Source organism: Desmodus rotundus, chromosome 3 (assembly GCF_022682495.2).
Source record: "Desmodus rotundus isolate HL8 chromosome 3, HLdesRot8A.1, whole genome shotgun sequence".
Taxonomy (NCBI): domain Eukaryota; kingdom Metazoa; phylum Chordata; class Mammalia; order Chiroptera; family Phyllostomidae; genus Desmodus; species Desmodus rotundus.
The window spans coordinates 198291919-198306863 of NC_071389.1; the positions used below are offsets into that span (position 1 = coordinate 198291919).

A 14945-nucleotide genomic window follows, 5' to 3' on the forward strand; every position below is an offset into this window, starting at 1 on the left:
GGGGACGCAGGACAGGAGCGGGCCTATGCAGCCTAGGAGCTGGGATCCAGTCTCCCAAAAAGGGGGCGGATGGGACATTCTCAGACTCCCGGCGGGAGGAGTCCCGAGCCGAGTGCCCTGGGGGCTCTGGGCGGGGGTCCGGGGCAGGGGCGGGGGCCTCGGCGCCCCGGAAGGAGCCGCGCACGCCCCTGCTCGCGGTGCCCGCCTTGGCGGTCGTGGATCCGGAGGTGAGAGCGCCCCCGCCCCGCTCCCTGCCCACCCCGCGCGCGGCCCGGCCCGGGGCTGGAGGCGGGCAGCCGAGGGGCCAAGAGCAGCAGACGGCCGCGGGCCGGGTGCCGCAGCGCGGGCCGCGCTCGTCCTTCCTGGTCCCGGCCGCTCCCGCGCTGCCTTCCCCTTGGCGGCGGGATGCGGGCTCCGGGCCTGGGTGGGGGCCGAGGGCCGAGGCCTGCCCTGCCGGGCGGCCGGCGGGAGGCGCCGGGCCCCGGACGGAGGGCGAGAGCGCGCCCCTCCCGGCGCCGAGGCGGGGGAGACGGGAACGGGGGGAGGGGGGGAGGCAGGCGGGGGAGTCGGGAGGCTCGGAGCCGCGCGGCGGGCGGGCGGGCGAGGGAGGGGGCGGCGGGGAGCCCCCCGCCCCCCGAAGGAGGAGTCTGGCTCCCACTTGCTGCCTCGGACGCGCGGCTAGGCGGCCGCCGCCGGAGGAGCCCCCGCCCCTGCTCGCCTCCCTCCCCGGAGCCGGGCCCCTGCCTCCCTCCGAGTGCGCTGCTGCTCGCGCCGCCGCGGCCGCCGAAGACGAGCCCGGGGCCAGGTAGGGCCGGGGGCGGGCGGGGCGCGGGCTGGCGCGCTGCGGGCGCGGGGTCGGCGGGGGCGCGGTCGGGACCCTCTCCAGGCGCGGGGTGACGCCCGCGGCGCGGCTCAGGGGCGCCCGCAAAGTTACTTTGGCTGCCTTTGGCGCGTGCCGGTGCCCGGCCGGGCATCCCTGCTGCCGAGCGGATGCCGCCGGAGGGGGCTCGGCCGGGCGCTGGACTCGGACTGGGGCCGAGGGGTCAGCGAAACTTTTCCCCAGCTCGCCAGCCACTGCTGACTGCTGGCGGAGTGGCTGGGGAAGAGGCGGACTGGTGAGGTGCAAGTGATGGCGGTTGTAACAATAGCAGCCCTTGGTCTTTGAGAGCCTACTGTGCGCAGCGAGGCTCCTGCCGGTACTCGGGGGCAAGGGAGGGGCACTAATACTGGGCTGGTGGTCACTTTTTCTAGCCGTTGCTGGAAACTCGCTCCCTCCTCCTCTCTGTCAGTCCCTCCGTCTGTCCATCCATCCATCCATCCACTCACTTACTCCACACATATTTATCGCTGTCTGCTATGTGGCTGGCCCAGGGGATCGAGCTGCTAACCAGACAGGTCCCAGCCCACACAGGCAATATTTCACGGAACGCCCGTGCTAAGGAGCAGTTCCGTCTCTCGCGTGTTTATTCTGGGACTTGTTACAGGAGAGTGAATTCGTGCCCAGTCTCCCTCCACCCTGGTGCGTGCAGAGCTGGTGTGTCCCGGGGGCTGTGGCAGGCCACAGCTGCAGGTCCCAGACTCCTCTCCTGTGTCCCCTGCCATCCCCTCCCCACGCTGCTGGGTGACCTGAGGTGGGTCCCCGAGGCACTACCCCGGCATTGGACCCCAAGTCTGCCCAGCTGACCTGTCTGGGACATCTCTCCCCCCCACCCCCATGCCGGGGCAGCCTCTCTCCCACTTCCCTGCCAGGAGCTTGGTTGCCTCCCCCTCCCCATTTCCAAGGACCCTATTGAACAGCCCCGAGGAGAGCTTGTTAGATGGCGAACAATTATGAAATTAGACTGGGAACAAAAGTGGGCCGGCTGGTGAATGGTCGAGCTGGCTCGGCAGGACTGGAATGGTGATGCTCGACTTGTTAGCTGGGCTCAGCCGCGCTGTGGGCTCAGGCAGGCTCAAGCGCTGTCATACCCTGATTGGTCTTTGCCAAAATAAATAGATAAACCAACTTCATGAATAACTTATCACAGGGGCCAAAATGCTTGGGGGCATGTCCGAGAGGCCACCGGCTGACGGCTGCAGCCACATGCAAGTTGGAAGCCAGGCCTTGGTCCGCCGGAGCCAGCGCCCGAGGAGGCTGTTCGGGGCCGAGCGGTGGACTTGGCTGGGCTGGGGCAGGCTTCTGGCGGTCAAGGACACTCCAGGGCTTTAGAGCCCTGGTGACCAGAGGTGTCCCAGCGCCCGGCACGTGGTTCCAGGGGCCGCGGTGTGAGAGCCGTGCATGAGGAGCGGCTCCCTGGTGCCTGGCTCCCTGCACGCCCGCGGCTCCACAGCACCGGTGAAAGCTCCTTTCTCACGCCAGAGAGTCTCTGTGAGCAGGTCACACCTGTTTGAGTGCGCGCTCGGTGGGGGTGGGGGGCATTCGCTGGCTGTTGGCCGGTCAGAAGGTGGTCATGCAGCCGCAGGGGCCGAATCGCCTGTCTGGAAGTGCTTCATCATGCCACTGGCATCCTAGTTATGTCTCAGCCCTTGGGACTTCGGCAGACCTGGATTGGACTAGGTCCCTGTGATGTCACCTTGGGCAGGTTCAGATTGTCACCCACGTGTGGGGTGCCCTGTCTCGGCTGTGACTGCCGTGTGTGCACGCAGAATCACTCACACCTACCCGCCCCCCAGCCAGTGCCCCGTGGGCTGTGCCGGTGGACAAGCAGGCCAGAGCTAAGTTTAGGTAAGAGACAGGGCTTGGGGGTCTTTCTCCCTGAGCCCAAATACCAGGAATGCAGAGACAACATAGAATAACCATTCCAGAAAAGCCCACTTGTAAAAAAATGTCCCCGTCCACCCATGGGACTATTACATCTTCGTCTGATGAAAGTAATTTAAGTTCATTTGTTCCCGTGAACTTGCTGCACGGCCCTACAGGCAGTGACGGCCCCTGGTGTGCCCACCTGACCCGGGGCACGGCTCTCTGCACGTGTCCGAGGAATTAAGGGTGTTTGCGGCTCTCACCAAAGGGCCGCACTCAGGGAGAAAAATCAGCATTCTGGGTGCGGGTTCCAGACTGGCAGGAAACGGAAAACCCTCCCCAAAGCGCAGTCATCTTCTAATCTCCCAAAATGAGTTCGTTTCTCCAATTTCAGGCCTGCGAACGGATCACGGATAGTGGGGCAGAGGAGATGAATCGGCCAGGCAAAGACTTTTAACAAGTAAATATAATGCACAGAAAACCATGCAATTAGTGGAGGTTAGTTAATGCCTTTCAAGTTGTGGTGAGCTGCAGCTCAGGGTGGGATTTCTGCATTATCCCTGAATTGTCTGTCAAAATCTTTCATGTGACAATGTGACATGTCTCTCCCATCGCCCCTCCCTTGCCGGCAACAGAAAAAGGGCCTTTTCAAGCACCCCCCCCTTTCCATTCTTCTCCCTGAGCTCATTCTGTTTGGTATTCGGTACCTTTGTCTGCCTGCACCTCTGGAGCCAGGGACCCCAGGGGAAGGGGCACGTCAGGTGCGGGAACCTGGGCATGGGTTCTCAGCCGGCTCTTTGCCCACAGGTCACCATTCTTGGCATCTCGGATGAGGGGCAGGCTGCTTGTGGGGTCCTCCTTCTGGCTAACCCCCGTGCCCCCGAGGACAGGATGAGCCGAGCTTGAGGGGAGGAGGCAGGGTGAAGGGAGAGCTGGGGGCGGCGGCAGCCCCTGTGTTTGGGCTGTGCGGGGTCACTCTGAGTGCAGTTTCCTGCCACCACCGGGGTCCCTGGGGGGGAGGTCCCCTCTGGAGGAGACCCACAGCTGGAGTCCTCTCCAGACTGCCACTGAAATGTTTTAGTTGGTCTGCGGAAGTGGAAAAAAAATGGAAAAAGCAAAAGCGTCCCCAAGGGAAAGAAAAGAAGAGGCCCCTTTTGGGGGGTGGTGTTGGGGGCAGGTGTACACAGAGCCTGGGGCAGTTTGATTCACTGCGGCTCTCCCTGGTGACCTGGCCATTCTGCTGGCAGAACAAACGTGTTACCTTATTTTGACTTTTTTTTTTTAATTCCCCTAAAGAGACGAGACTTAGTTATGCTTTATTCCCTTTTAAATATCTCTGACCAACGAGGACAGACCAATCTCATGGAAAAAATCTTCGGCTGAGATTCTGTGTTTTAATTTTGAACTTGGATAGTGACTTGCAAGTTCTTTGGTCTCTCCGTGCCTTTCTGTGAATGAGTCTTTGGGGGCTTTCTTGGACATGAACTTGGCCGGCTTGATGTCGGAGCCTGGTCATACATCATAAATAGAAGCAGCTACAATAAAAAAAAATTTTTTTTTAAAAGTCTCCCCTCTGGTGGATGGTGCTCCACTGAGTTCAGAGCCAAGGACCGAGTAGGCCCCTCTCTGCACCCAGCGCACACCTGGGAGTTCAAGTCTCCTGCATCTTCAGGTCTCCATCCCCTCTTTCCGGGGAGGATGGAGGCTTGGCCCGATGTGCATGAAAAGACTTTGGGCATCGCCCATGCTAATTCCATCACTTTAAGAAGAAAATGATGCCTGCTTTCAATTTCAGCACACCCGACCGCTTCCCTTCACTTCATTCTTTTGCGTTACCCAACAGTGCTGCAGCCTGCGAGGCTGCAAAGCGTTTTGCACCGGCTACCTGAGATGCGGGAGCCCCCCCCCCCCCCCCCCCCCCCCCGCCCCCTGCCTTCCCCCTTCACTATAGAATGCATGGCAGTGCCCCTGACCCCAGGCTCCCTGCACAAAGGGGGCAGAGCGGGGGTGGCAGGTGGAGTTTTGCTTTTGTAACTTTGTCATCCAGGCACATTAGCTCACTGATCATACTTTGGAGGTTTAATCTTTAATTGCAAATTCCTGCATGATCACAAAAAATCCACTTAAATGGATCGTAAAGACGGCAGAACCCCAGCCTCAGACTTGAGAGTAGGATCACCGTCGTGCTGATTTGATTGTGCTTCAGTGGCGTCCGTTTAATGGATTTCCACGAGAACAGTAGGTCCACGTTCACTTTCTTTGTACATTGTATGTAAACACCGACAACCAGGACCCCCGCCCGTGCGTGTCCCAAGCCCCCAGTAACGCCAAGTGTGACTTCACGTGTATGGGGACAGGGGCTGCGGAATGCTGATTTTTACACGTCCCTCTCGTTTCCTTTCGTGTGTGGGCACGTGTGGGAGCGTGTCTGAAACGGGTCCGAGCGGCTTCCCGTTCCGACTCCCCAGATACGTGAGTCTCCAAGTGCTTTATTTAAAAAACCGGGACGCAGCCCTCGGCCGAAGAAACATCCGTCCATTCGCTGCTATGTGTGTGACTGTGGATCTGATAGGTGGATGGAGAAAGCACCAAGAATTATGATAATTTATGGAGCGGAGCACCGGGGTGCAAACCTCTTTCTCAGGGAGCCCGAGCTTTCTGGGTGTCCTTGCGCTCTCTGGCCTCTCTCGGCGCTGTGGGAGTGGGGGACACCCAGAGTCTGAAGACCAGCCGGGTGAGCTGACTGCATTCATATCTCAGATTAAAGGAATAAGTGAGCAGCTATTTGTGGCGGGCAGGACGAGATCCAGTAAGTAGACTCTTCATCATTCTGAAATAAAAGGACATAATTGGAAAATGAAGCAGCGGCAACCGGGGTGTGTGTGTGTGTGTGAGGAATTAGAAAGAGTAATTTAAAATCATGTAGTCATAATTCAAAAGGGGCCCAGCTAAAAGGTTTTTAAGTGGTAAATGCTTTAAAGTCACTCATGGCTGATCCTTTTTCAAGGAATATGGTCCAATTTTCTCGATATTTCTGGATCCCTTCATCACTGAAGCTCATCGACTCATTCAACTTGGCTGCTCATCTCAGCCGCAGGCCGGGCCGCCTTCCTCGGGCACCCACAGTGAGTGGGGGAGGTCACACGGTTTGAGGACATGGAGGCCTTGGCTCTGATTTTTTTTTAATCCTCACCTGAGGGTATATTTATTGATTTTAGAAAGAGAGAGAACGGGAAAGAGGAGAGGGAGAGGGGGAGCGAGAGAGAGAGAGAGGGAGGCATCAATTGGTTGCCCCCCATACATGCCCCAACTGGGATCGAACCTGCAACCTATGTGTTGCGCCCTGACCAGGGATTGAACCCACAACCTTTCGATGCACGGGAGGATGCTCCCTCTCCAACCCGCTGAGCCACCGGCCAGGGCTTGGCTCTGATTGTTTTCCCCACTGGACAGTTTGTTCTTTTTGCTTTCCCTTGAGTTCTTCTGTTTATTTTTTAGCCTTTATGATATTTTCAACTACCAACTAATCAATTGCATATTTTCGGACATAAGCAAAACAAGACAAAAAATACATTTTTTAAGGTGATTTTTGAGCTTGTGTGGACCTGTGGCTTCTGGAAGACGGGTTCCCAACCCCCCACCCCACGGTGGTAGCTTCCTGTTAAATATTATTTCCCTTGCATGTTCCTTGCGGGGACTACTGCGGAGGCGTTGCTGTGGTTTTCCCTGACATTTCGGCACATTGCAACTAAGTCATCAACAGCAGCCTGGGTGAGCGGCGTCTCCACTGAGCTGGCCGCCACGGCATCCCTCTGGGCTGTGGGCTGAGCCGTCCTGCAGGCGGGGCTGGCCAGCGGAGGAGCTGGGGCCGAGGTTGCCACTGCTCTCCCCTGGTGAAGGGTGGAGAAGAGTGGGAGCGCGCATGGGCTGGAGCCCTGGAGAAAACCTCTTCCCCGCACTGGGCTCTCGCAGAAGGCCGCAGCGGGGACGGCTGTCAGGGCAGGTGTTTCTTCGTGGCTTCTGCTTAACAGACAGCCGTCCCTGTGCTGTCGTAGAATGTCACCCGAGTTTCAGACTCGGGACAACACGAGGCCATCCTAGCGTCTCAGTGAGGGCCCCAAACGTGCCCACGACCGGAAGAGAAATGGGCGCCTTCTGGGCGTGGTTGCCCTAATTAACAGCCTTTAGTTGGCTTTGAACACAGGTGGCCTTTACCCTTGATGACACTGTCAGTGATGGAAACGGGGGCACTTCCGTGACCCAGAGAGGGTGCTGGGAGTAATAATCAATAGGGGACCACAGGCGTGGTCTGGGATTGCCCTGGGCGTCCACCTGGCCCTGGGGGCAGGGGCGGGGCAGAGTGGATGTATAAAGTCACGCAGCGAAGGAAGTCCACCTTCTCTCTGCAGGTAGCAGCCCCCCAACACCCCCACCCCGCTCCGAAGCCGACGCGGTAGACTTCACTCACACACTCGGAGTGATTTGGGCGGCTGGGACCACCGGTTCCTCTTTGCCAGTCCCTCCCGCTGCCAAGATGCTCCTGTAAGCCAAGGTCCCTCCGGGCTCTCCTTTCTGGGCCTTTGGCCCGTGCTGACTGGCCTCACAGTTGGGTGGGGTCCCCCGAGACTGCTCTCCCCTTCGCCTCCTGCTAACAGGCTTCCAAGATGCTCTGTGGAATAGTCTGGCTGCTCCTGCTGGGCCCCAAGGCCTGGGAGGGTCAGTTTTGCCACTGAGTCATTTGGGTCCCCAAACAGAGCCTTCCCTGGAGCGGGGGCCATGAGCGGTTCAGGGCTGGACCTGGGCTGCCCAGTATCCATCGGCTCCCGGGTGAGGGTGTGGTGAGCTTGCTCAGAAAAATTAGTCGGAGGGCACCGCAGGTGTCCAAACACAGCACCGGGGGAAGTGAGATAACTGATGACTCGCCGGGTGTGGGTGGGACGCAGGGGCCAGGAGCTCAGGCTTCCAGGCAGGGGAGGGGGTTTCTGAAAATCGCTGCTTAGTTCTCGGAAGTTCCCGGTACGGCTCCTGGGTTTGGTCAGAACTTTCTAACTGCAGCGCGAGAAGCGTTTAGTGTGCTGGGCCCTGGGCCAGCTGCCGCTTTGGGTGCTGCGTCCTGGGACCCTGCCGGGGGCTCTGGGCCAGCAGCTCCAGCATCCGCGCGGGTACAGAGAAAAGCCGAGGTCCAAGGACGTTAACGCTGCTTTTGGTCCTGGGCTGTGCGACCCCAGGGCTGTGCCACTTCTCTCTCATTCATTCCCTCCTGGGTGTCTTATCCTGTGTCTTCTCAGCTCAGACACAGGACGAGACTCCCGTGACAGCGGCTCTGGGGAGCGGAGGGGAACAGTGCCTGGCCCAGCCTGGGGAGGTCAGGGAGATGCTCCCGAGCTGGGAAACGGGTGTGGGTGTCAGTGCCCAGAGCCCGCCAGGCAGACGGAACAGCAGAGCCACGGCTCCTGCTGGAGGAGCTGGACCAGGCCTCGCAGGGCCATGAAGGAGCAGTGGGGCCTGGGGCTGGCCTCTGCCTACACCTGAGCCGTCCGCTGGGCACCTTCGTTCCTCCTGGAAAGCCCTGGGCTGACGACCCACAGATAAATGCCTTGGCAGAGATATGGAAAGAGAAACGGTTGTGGGCCGTGGGAGTTTGGAAAAGCCAGCCCTAAACGTTGCGGGGAGTTTTTCAGCCAGAATTTTCAACCCAGAAATTTCAAGAACTGAACATTAGGGCTGATTGGGCCTTGTTGGAGGGCCAGGCTCAAGGCTAACTTCACCCGCTCTGTTACCCGAAGAGGAGGCAGCGGCACAGAGAGGGCCAGGCCCCACAGCCAAGCAGCACGATCCGAAACCACCTGTGAAGGCTGCTTCTCCAGACGCCAGAGCCCAGGCCGTCCTCCGTTGCAGAAGCACACCAGCTGCCGAGAAGGAGAGCAGTGAGAGCGAGACCGTTAGGGGCTCCCTGTGCCTCGGGGCCTTTGCACTTGCTGTTCCCTCTGCCCTGCTTTTCCTGGCCCAGGTGTGGGCTGGCCTGGCGCCCTTCCATTGCCTCCTCAGGCAGGCCTTTCTTGATCACCCAGCTTGAAGGGACAGTCCCCTCCCTCCCCATCACTGTCTCTGCATCCCCTGTTCTACCTCTCCCAGGTACACCTTCTTATCAGACCGTGTTGTTTGATTTACTCCTGTGTTTACTTTATTGCCCGCCCTCCCCCCCCCCCCCCCCCGCCCCAGTTCCCTGAGGGCAGTGACTGTTTGCTTTTTACTGCTCTTTCTGGCACCTGAAGGGGGATCGCACTGTGGGGTGGGGCCGTGGTGAATAAGTGAATGCCTTCAGCCGTTCCTTCCACTCTGCTCTCTGGTTCCATTTCCTTCCCACCCCCTGGCACAGAGCAGGCCCCGGTGGTCCACCCGCTGGGAGGCGTGAGCAGGGATGGAAGCCGGGCGCTCTCCCCAGTGGGCCCCAGCGCCCCTCCTGTTGCTGCTGCTGTCTTTGGCATGCTGTGTTGTTTTGTGGACCAGGTGTAAACGCTTCCCGGTCTAAAGGCTGTTTGTCGGGAACTGCCGCTCCCCCTCGGTGGATGGGCTGTGTTCTCTGCATCGTGGCTGATGCTGCTGCAGCTCCATAAATATTAAGTGGGCATTAAAAGAAGGCTCTGCATTCCCAGTTCCCCTGGTTTCTCCGAGCAGGGCCCGTTGCGAACCCCCTTTATGTGAAATGCAGCATTTCTCTGCGGAACGCCTCCGGATGCCTCGCTGCCCGCCTCCTCCAGCTGAGTGCCCTGGTGCGGAGCCGGTCTCCCCACCTTTGGGCACCGGTGCAGCCGTGCAGGCTCCTGCTTCCGGGCAGGGGTGGGTGGAGGACCCAGGGGCCTCCCTTTCATACGGGCTGTGCCCAGCTTCCTCAGCCTCCTTGCAGGCTTGTGAGGGGGGAATGGTGGAGGGGGCCATTGCTCTTCCACCATTAGTGAGCCCTCTCGACACCCACCCTCTCCCAGGTCTTTACTGGCACCAGGGAAGGAGACTAGCGAGACCCTCCGTCTGTCTGCCCCTCCTTCTGTCCATCCCTCCTTCCGTCCTTTCATCCATTCACTAATTCAGTGTTTCTGGAGTATCTGCGAGAGGCCCTGGGGGGCGATGAGGATAAAATCATGGCTATAGCTAGCGTTTATTGGGCGCCTACTATGTGCTGGGCTCTGTGACAAGCAGTCTGCTCGAGCCGCCTCATTTCATCTTCGCTGCTGCATGAGGGAGGTATCGTTTTCTTTCCGCCCTGTGGACGAGGAAACGGAGCCTCTGGCTGGTCACGCTGCCTTTTCGGTCCGTGAGGCATGGTATTCGTCAGAGGAGCCATGGTGGGGATTTCGAGCAGGGGCCTGTGGTGAGCTGACATTTGAGAAAATTTGGGCCCTTTTTCAAGGCTCCTGGAGCTGCCTCGTTTGCTCACACTGGACACCCCTGTACCCCACGTGCCTGTCCCTGGGCGGCCCTGCTTGCAGCAGGCCTCCGATACATTTGTTACCACATTGAACGGAATAGTGATTATAACAGTCACTGTGAATATCAGCTGGGCGCGGGGGACCTGCCAGGTACTGTGCCCAGGGTCCCCATTCACTTAACCTGCACAGCTGTCTTGGAAGGTGGCATTATTTTTAAACTCATTTTTCAGAAGAGGAAGCTGAGGTTCAGAGAGGGTAGGTAGTTGGCCTAAGGCCACACAGCAAGTCAGCACAAGGCTGGGGCTCAAACCCTTGTGCAGATCTGGACCTTGGCAGCCCTGGACCTTGGAATCTGCTGCCTGAGGCTCCTCTCTGGGTCCCGGGACAGGATGGCAGGGCCACTTCCCCAGAGGCTTTGTGAGTTTGGGGCCAGGACACCCAGCTCCCCCTCAGAGACACCTGCCCTGCCGTGCCCACTGAGGAGCCGACTTACTTAGACACCAGCGCGTCCTGTGGGCAAATGCAGATTTTTTTCCCTTGTCCTCCCAAGTGGAGAGAATGGAACTGTGTTGCAAATCAGGATGAGGCTTTTTGGGGGTGGGGAGGGTGGTGTTGAGAAGGATATCGCTATTTGTCGCACCTTGTATGGGCTTGGTTGTCGAGATTCTTTAAAAATTAATAATCCATTTCTCCTTTGCGCATAATTAAAATGTCCTCCAGTCTCTAATTTTTGTCCCTTCCCTAATCTAATTTGTTTTCTGACGGTGCCGATTTCTCCTCCATGTGCAAAGGACAGGGGGTTGTCTTCTTCTTTTGGTGTGGCCGGGATGGGACTTGTCCAGCACAGTTTAAATGGCGCTGGTTTCTCCCGGGTGAAATGCAGCACAAATAGAACCATTGGAGGGTCTTAATGCTCCAAAACAGAAACAAAACAAAGCAAAACAATGTTCGAGGCGTTTCTTGTTGAAGCAGTTTAAACACACAATCAAGAACAGAGCGGTGAATCGGTGGGGCCTCCGGCCGCCGCCTGTGGGGCGTGCTGGGCAGGGCAGCGGTGTCTCCAGCACTTTACCAAGCTGACTTAGGATCAGTCTCAATGACGTTCTGGCCCGGCACCACAAATGCAAACCCACTTTCTAATGAAGGAAATGTAGAAAAACGATAACACTACAAACTGTGATTCTCATTGATGACAGAATTCCCGAGATCCTCAAAAGGCATTGGGGAAGGTATTTTTTCTTTAAAGGTAGATTCCTGCCCCCCTTCCCTCCCCACCCGGCTCCCCACCACAGGCCACCCCCTGAGCCGAGTTGGTGGATGGCAATCTGGGAAAATCCCCTCTGCAGGCCCCGAGATATCTGTAGGCAAAATTGATGTTGAGGAAGGAATTTGTGCCTGTGCCATCCCACCTGCTCGGGCTTGCAGGGGTGTGGGTGTGGGGCCCTGGGGGAGTGGGTGTGTTTGGGGGTCTGAGGGGCAGGGGTGGGGCTGGAGGGGCACCCTTCCTATTCCCTAATTTCATAGAGTGAAACTCCCCTTACCTGTCTGCAGAATACCCGCCGTTGTCCTGCCCCACCTCCCGGTCACCTGGTGGGCTCTGGAGGATTTTGTCGGAGGCCAAAAAAAAAAAAAAAAAAAAAGTCTTAAGTATTTGAACATGTTGGACCGTGCATGCATCCGTCCATGGCGTTGTGAGGTTTTTTTGTCGTCTCCTTCCTTTCCCTTTTCTTTTTACCAAAGTATATTCATCAAACTGCTGAGTTGGAAAGATTTGTAATGAGTTTTTGAGCTGTACGACTGTGTTTTTTTCCTCTCCCCCCGCCCTCTCCCTCTTTCTAAATCTTCATCTGACATTAAATAAAGCAAATCCCAAACAGATTAACTGTCGCATGGTTCTGCTCCGTCTCCTCAGTCTGTTTCCAGGTCTGGCGCGGGGCCGGGCGGCAGCGGCGGTGGTGGCGGTGGTGGCGGCAGGAGATGCCCGGGCGGCCAGCGGAGGTCCATGTGGCGCGCTAGGTGGGACCCCGGCGTTCTGAAGGCAGAGGCCCTGGCCCTCCTGCCCTGCGGCCTGGGCATGGCGTTCTCCCAGTCCCACGTGATGGCCGCGCGGCGGCACCAGCACAGCCGGCTCCTGGTCGAGGTGGACGAGTACAGCTCCAACCCCACCCAAGCCTTCACCTTCTACAACATCAACCAGGGCCGCTTCCAGCCACCACACGTGCAGATGTAAGTAGGCGGCTCGTGGCGGGGCCGGCGGGAGCGTGAGGTGTGGTGGCAGCGGCGGCGGCCGGGCTGGGCTCATGGACTGGAGCTTCGGAGCCCGCAGTCTGGGGCTCTGTGACTGAGAGGATGCTGGGATGCCAGGGTCACCGAGCTCTGAGTTGGGAGGGACGGGTGAGGAGTTGGAGAGCCATGGCCTGTGGCCGATTCTGGCCCCGAGTCCTGTTTCATTTGGCCGGGAAAATGTTTTACAAATATTAAAAAATGAGGTGACTGCATATAAAAATCCAGACTTTTGGCTTTGCTGCACAAACCCAGAAGGCCTGGCAATCCCGGGCCCGCACGTCCTCAGGGTGGCCTGGGTGGGGGGAGGTGCTGAGTTGCAGCTGCCCCTCCACCTTGGTGTTTGGGTTGGAGACCCCTGGACTGACCCACGTTCCTCACTGTACAGATGGGGAGACTGAGGCCCAGGGAGGGGAGGGACTCACCACAGGCCCAGGGCGGGTTTGGGCCCCGGTCTCGGGCTGGCTCTCTTCCCTCCCTTTGTCCAAACCCCCTACCCCCAACACGCTTCCTTTGAGAAAGCAGAGACACTTTCCAAAAGGACTGGGGAGTTCTGCCCCCTGCCCCAGGGGCTGATGGGAAATACTAGGGGGCCCAGCAGTGAGGCAGTGGCGAGAGCATGGACTCGGGACCCCATGGGCCCAGGGGAACTCTTTCTCTCTTTTTGGATTTTCTCTGCTGTCTGGAGAGGTGTGGGTGGCCCAGAGTGGAGATGGGTAGATTCCTAGCCCTGCCCTGGCAGCTCCTTGTGTTCCTGGAAGACCCCTCCCCCTTCATCCCTGCACTGCAGGGCTCGCCTTGCGAGGCAACAGAGGCCTGGACAGGTGAGGCGGCCCATGCAGGTGCACACAGCCAGCCCGGAATGCAGGCCAATGCAGGCCATCTGCCCCCGGACCAGGGCTTTCTCCGGACTCGTATCCTGTCGGTGTCTGTGGGTGCCAGTGCAGGGAGGTCAGAGCCGTGACAGGGACATGTGTCCCAAGCTGGCCCTCCTGACAGCCAGGCTGGGTCAGACACCCCTGTGAGGGAACAGGCCCCACCTTCCCCTAGGCCCAGGAGCACTGTCTCACCAGTGGGGGTCCTAGAGACTGTCTCTTTTGGGAGACCAGAGAGTCCAGCACGAGGACCCCTTAGAGAAGCTGCCATGGGGTGCCTCCAGCCTGGAGCTGGGGTGGGTGGGGTGCTGCCTCTTATTACAGTGTGGTTCCCTCAGGACCCATCCTCCATTGTCAAGGGCAGGCCCAGAGATGTTATTTTTGGGAGAAAGGGCTTGGGAGGGCAGGCGGGCTCCAGGCCTGGGGCGGGGGCCAGTGCTGGGAGCACCCTTGTCCCTGTGGCCCTCGTCTGCATTCCTGGGGTACATCAGGGCCGGCACGGTCTGTGGCTGTCTGCCTTATTTACTGGTAGCTTCCTAGTTGGGAAACTGCCTCCGATGTCCACTGGAGGGCCGGAGGGGCAGATCTGGGCAGGACAGACAGATGGCCTTGGGTCTCAGGCATACTGCTCTCCGGGACCTTGAGGCCTGGCAGGACGGGAGGCCTTCCTGGGCCAGCCTCTCCCTTTGGTCAATTGGCTCAGGCCTCCAGGGCCGGAAGCAACCGTGCCCGTGGTCCCTGGATGCCGGGCTGGGCCCCTGCTGCAGCGGGAGTGGGCTGCAGCCCTGGCCCCAGGCAGGGGGGTGGTGTACGCATGTGTGTGTGGCCGTGTGCGTGGCCGTGTGAGTGCCCACACAGGGTGTCCCCAGGCACCGTCCATGACACCGCCACGCCTCGTAGCACCAGGCACAGCTGTCACTGTCAGTGCCTTTGCCTGTCCCCACGGACACGCAGCAGCCCCCGTGCAGAGCAAGGGAAACAGCCAGTCCTCAGAGAGCAGGCCGAGGGGCTGTGGGAGGACCCTCCAGAGCTGAGACCCAGAGGAGGATAGGCGGGGCAGCAAGCTGGAGAGGGCTGGGGCAGGGGGCCATCTGAGAATGGCAGAAAGGCACAGCTGGGTGGAGGGCGCCCCCGCAGGCCAGATGGTGTCCTGAGCGAGGACAGTGAGTGAGGTGAAAGAGGGCGATTCCCCCCTTTAACTCACGAGCAACTGCGGGTTGTTTGTTGGTCCGTCCGTCCGTTCACGTATTCACCCGTTCAGGATGCTTGTCAGTGGCTGCCTAGCAGGCTGGTAGAAATGCAGGCTCTGGGCGGGTCTGCCTGCCTGGTGTGAATCCTCCCTCTGGGCTCTGTCCTCACTCACCAGCCCTGCCCATGCTGAGCTGCCCCCCGCCACAGAGCGGGGGGGCAGACGGCACGCAGGTCATAAAGGGTGTAATGGCACAGGACACTTGTCCCGAGACGTGCTCTGGAGAAATGCTTACTGGCTCTCTGTGGTCACCCAGCTGAGTGGCCAGAGTGGATTCACGTGGGCCTGCCCATCTCCACACCCCAGCTGTTCCATGCGGCCAGCTCCTGGGGCTGGGGGTGGGGTGGGGCCGGGCTTCCACAGGCAGA

The 14945-nt window shown here is 59.2% G+C and overlaps 1 protein-coding gene across 1 annotated transcript in view; it reads left to right on the forward strand.

The window, feature by feature from the left end:
• The first annotated feature begins 744 nt into the window (after nt 1–744).
• Nucleotides 745–14945, forward strand: part of MPPED1 (metallophosphoesterase domain containing 1) — a 58160-nt gene continuing 43959 nt past the window's right edge. The window contains exons 1-2 of the mRNA XM_053920676.1: nt 745–805; nt 12083–12396. Coding sequence (XP_053776651.1) covers nt 12173–12396 — 224 coding nt within the window. The 5' untranslated portion in view covers nt 745–805; nt 12083–12172. The remainder of the gene's footprint in view (nt 806–12082; nt 12397–14945) is intronic.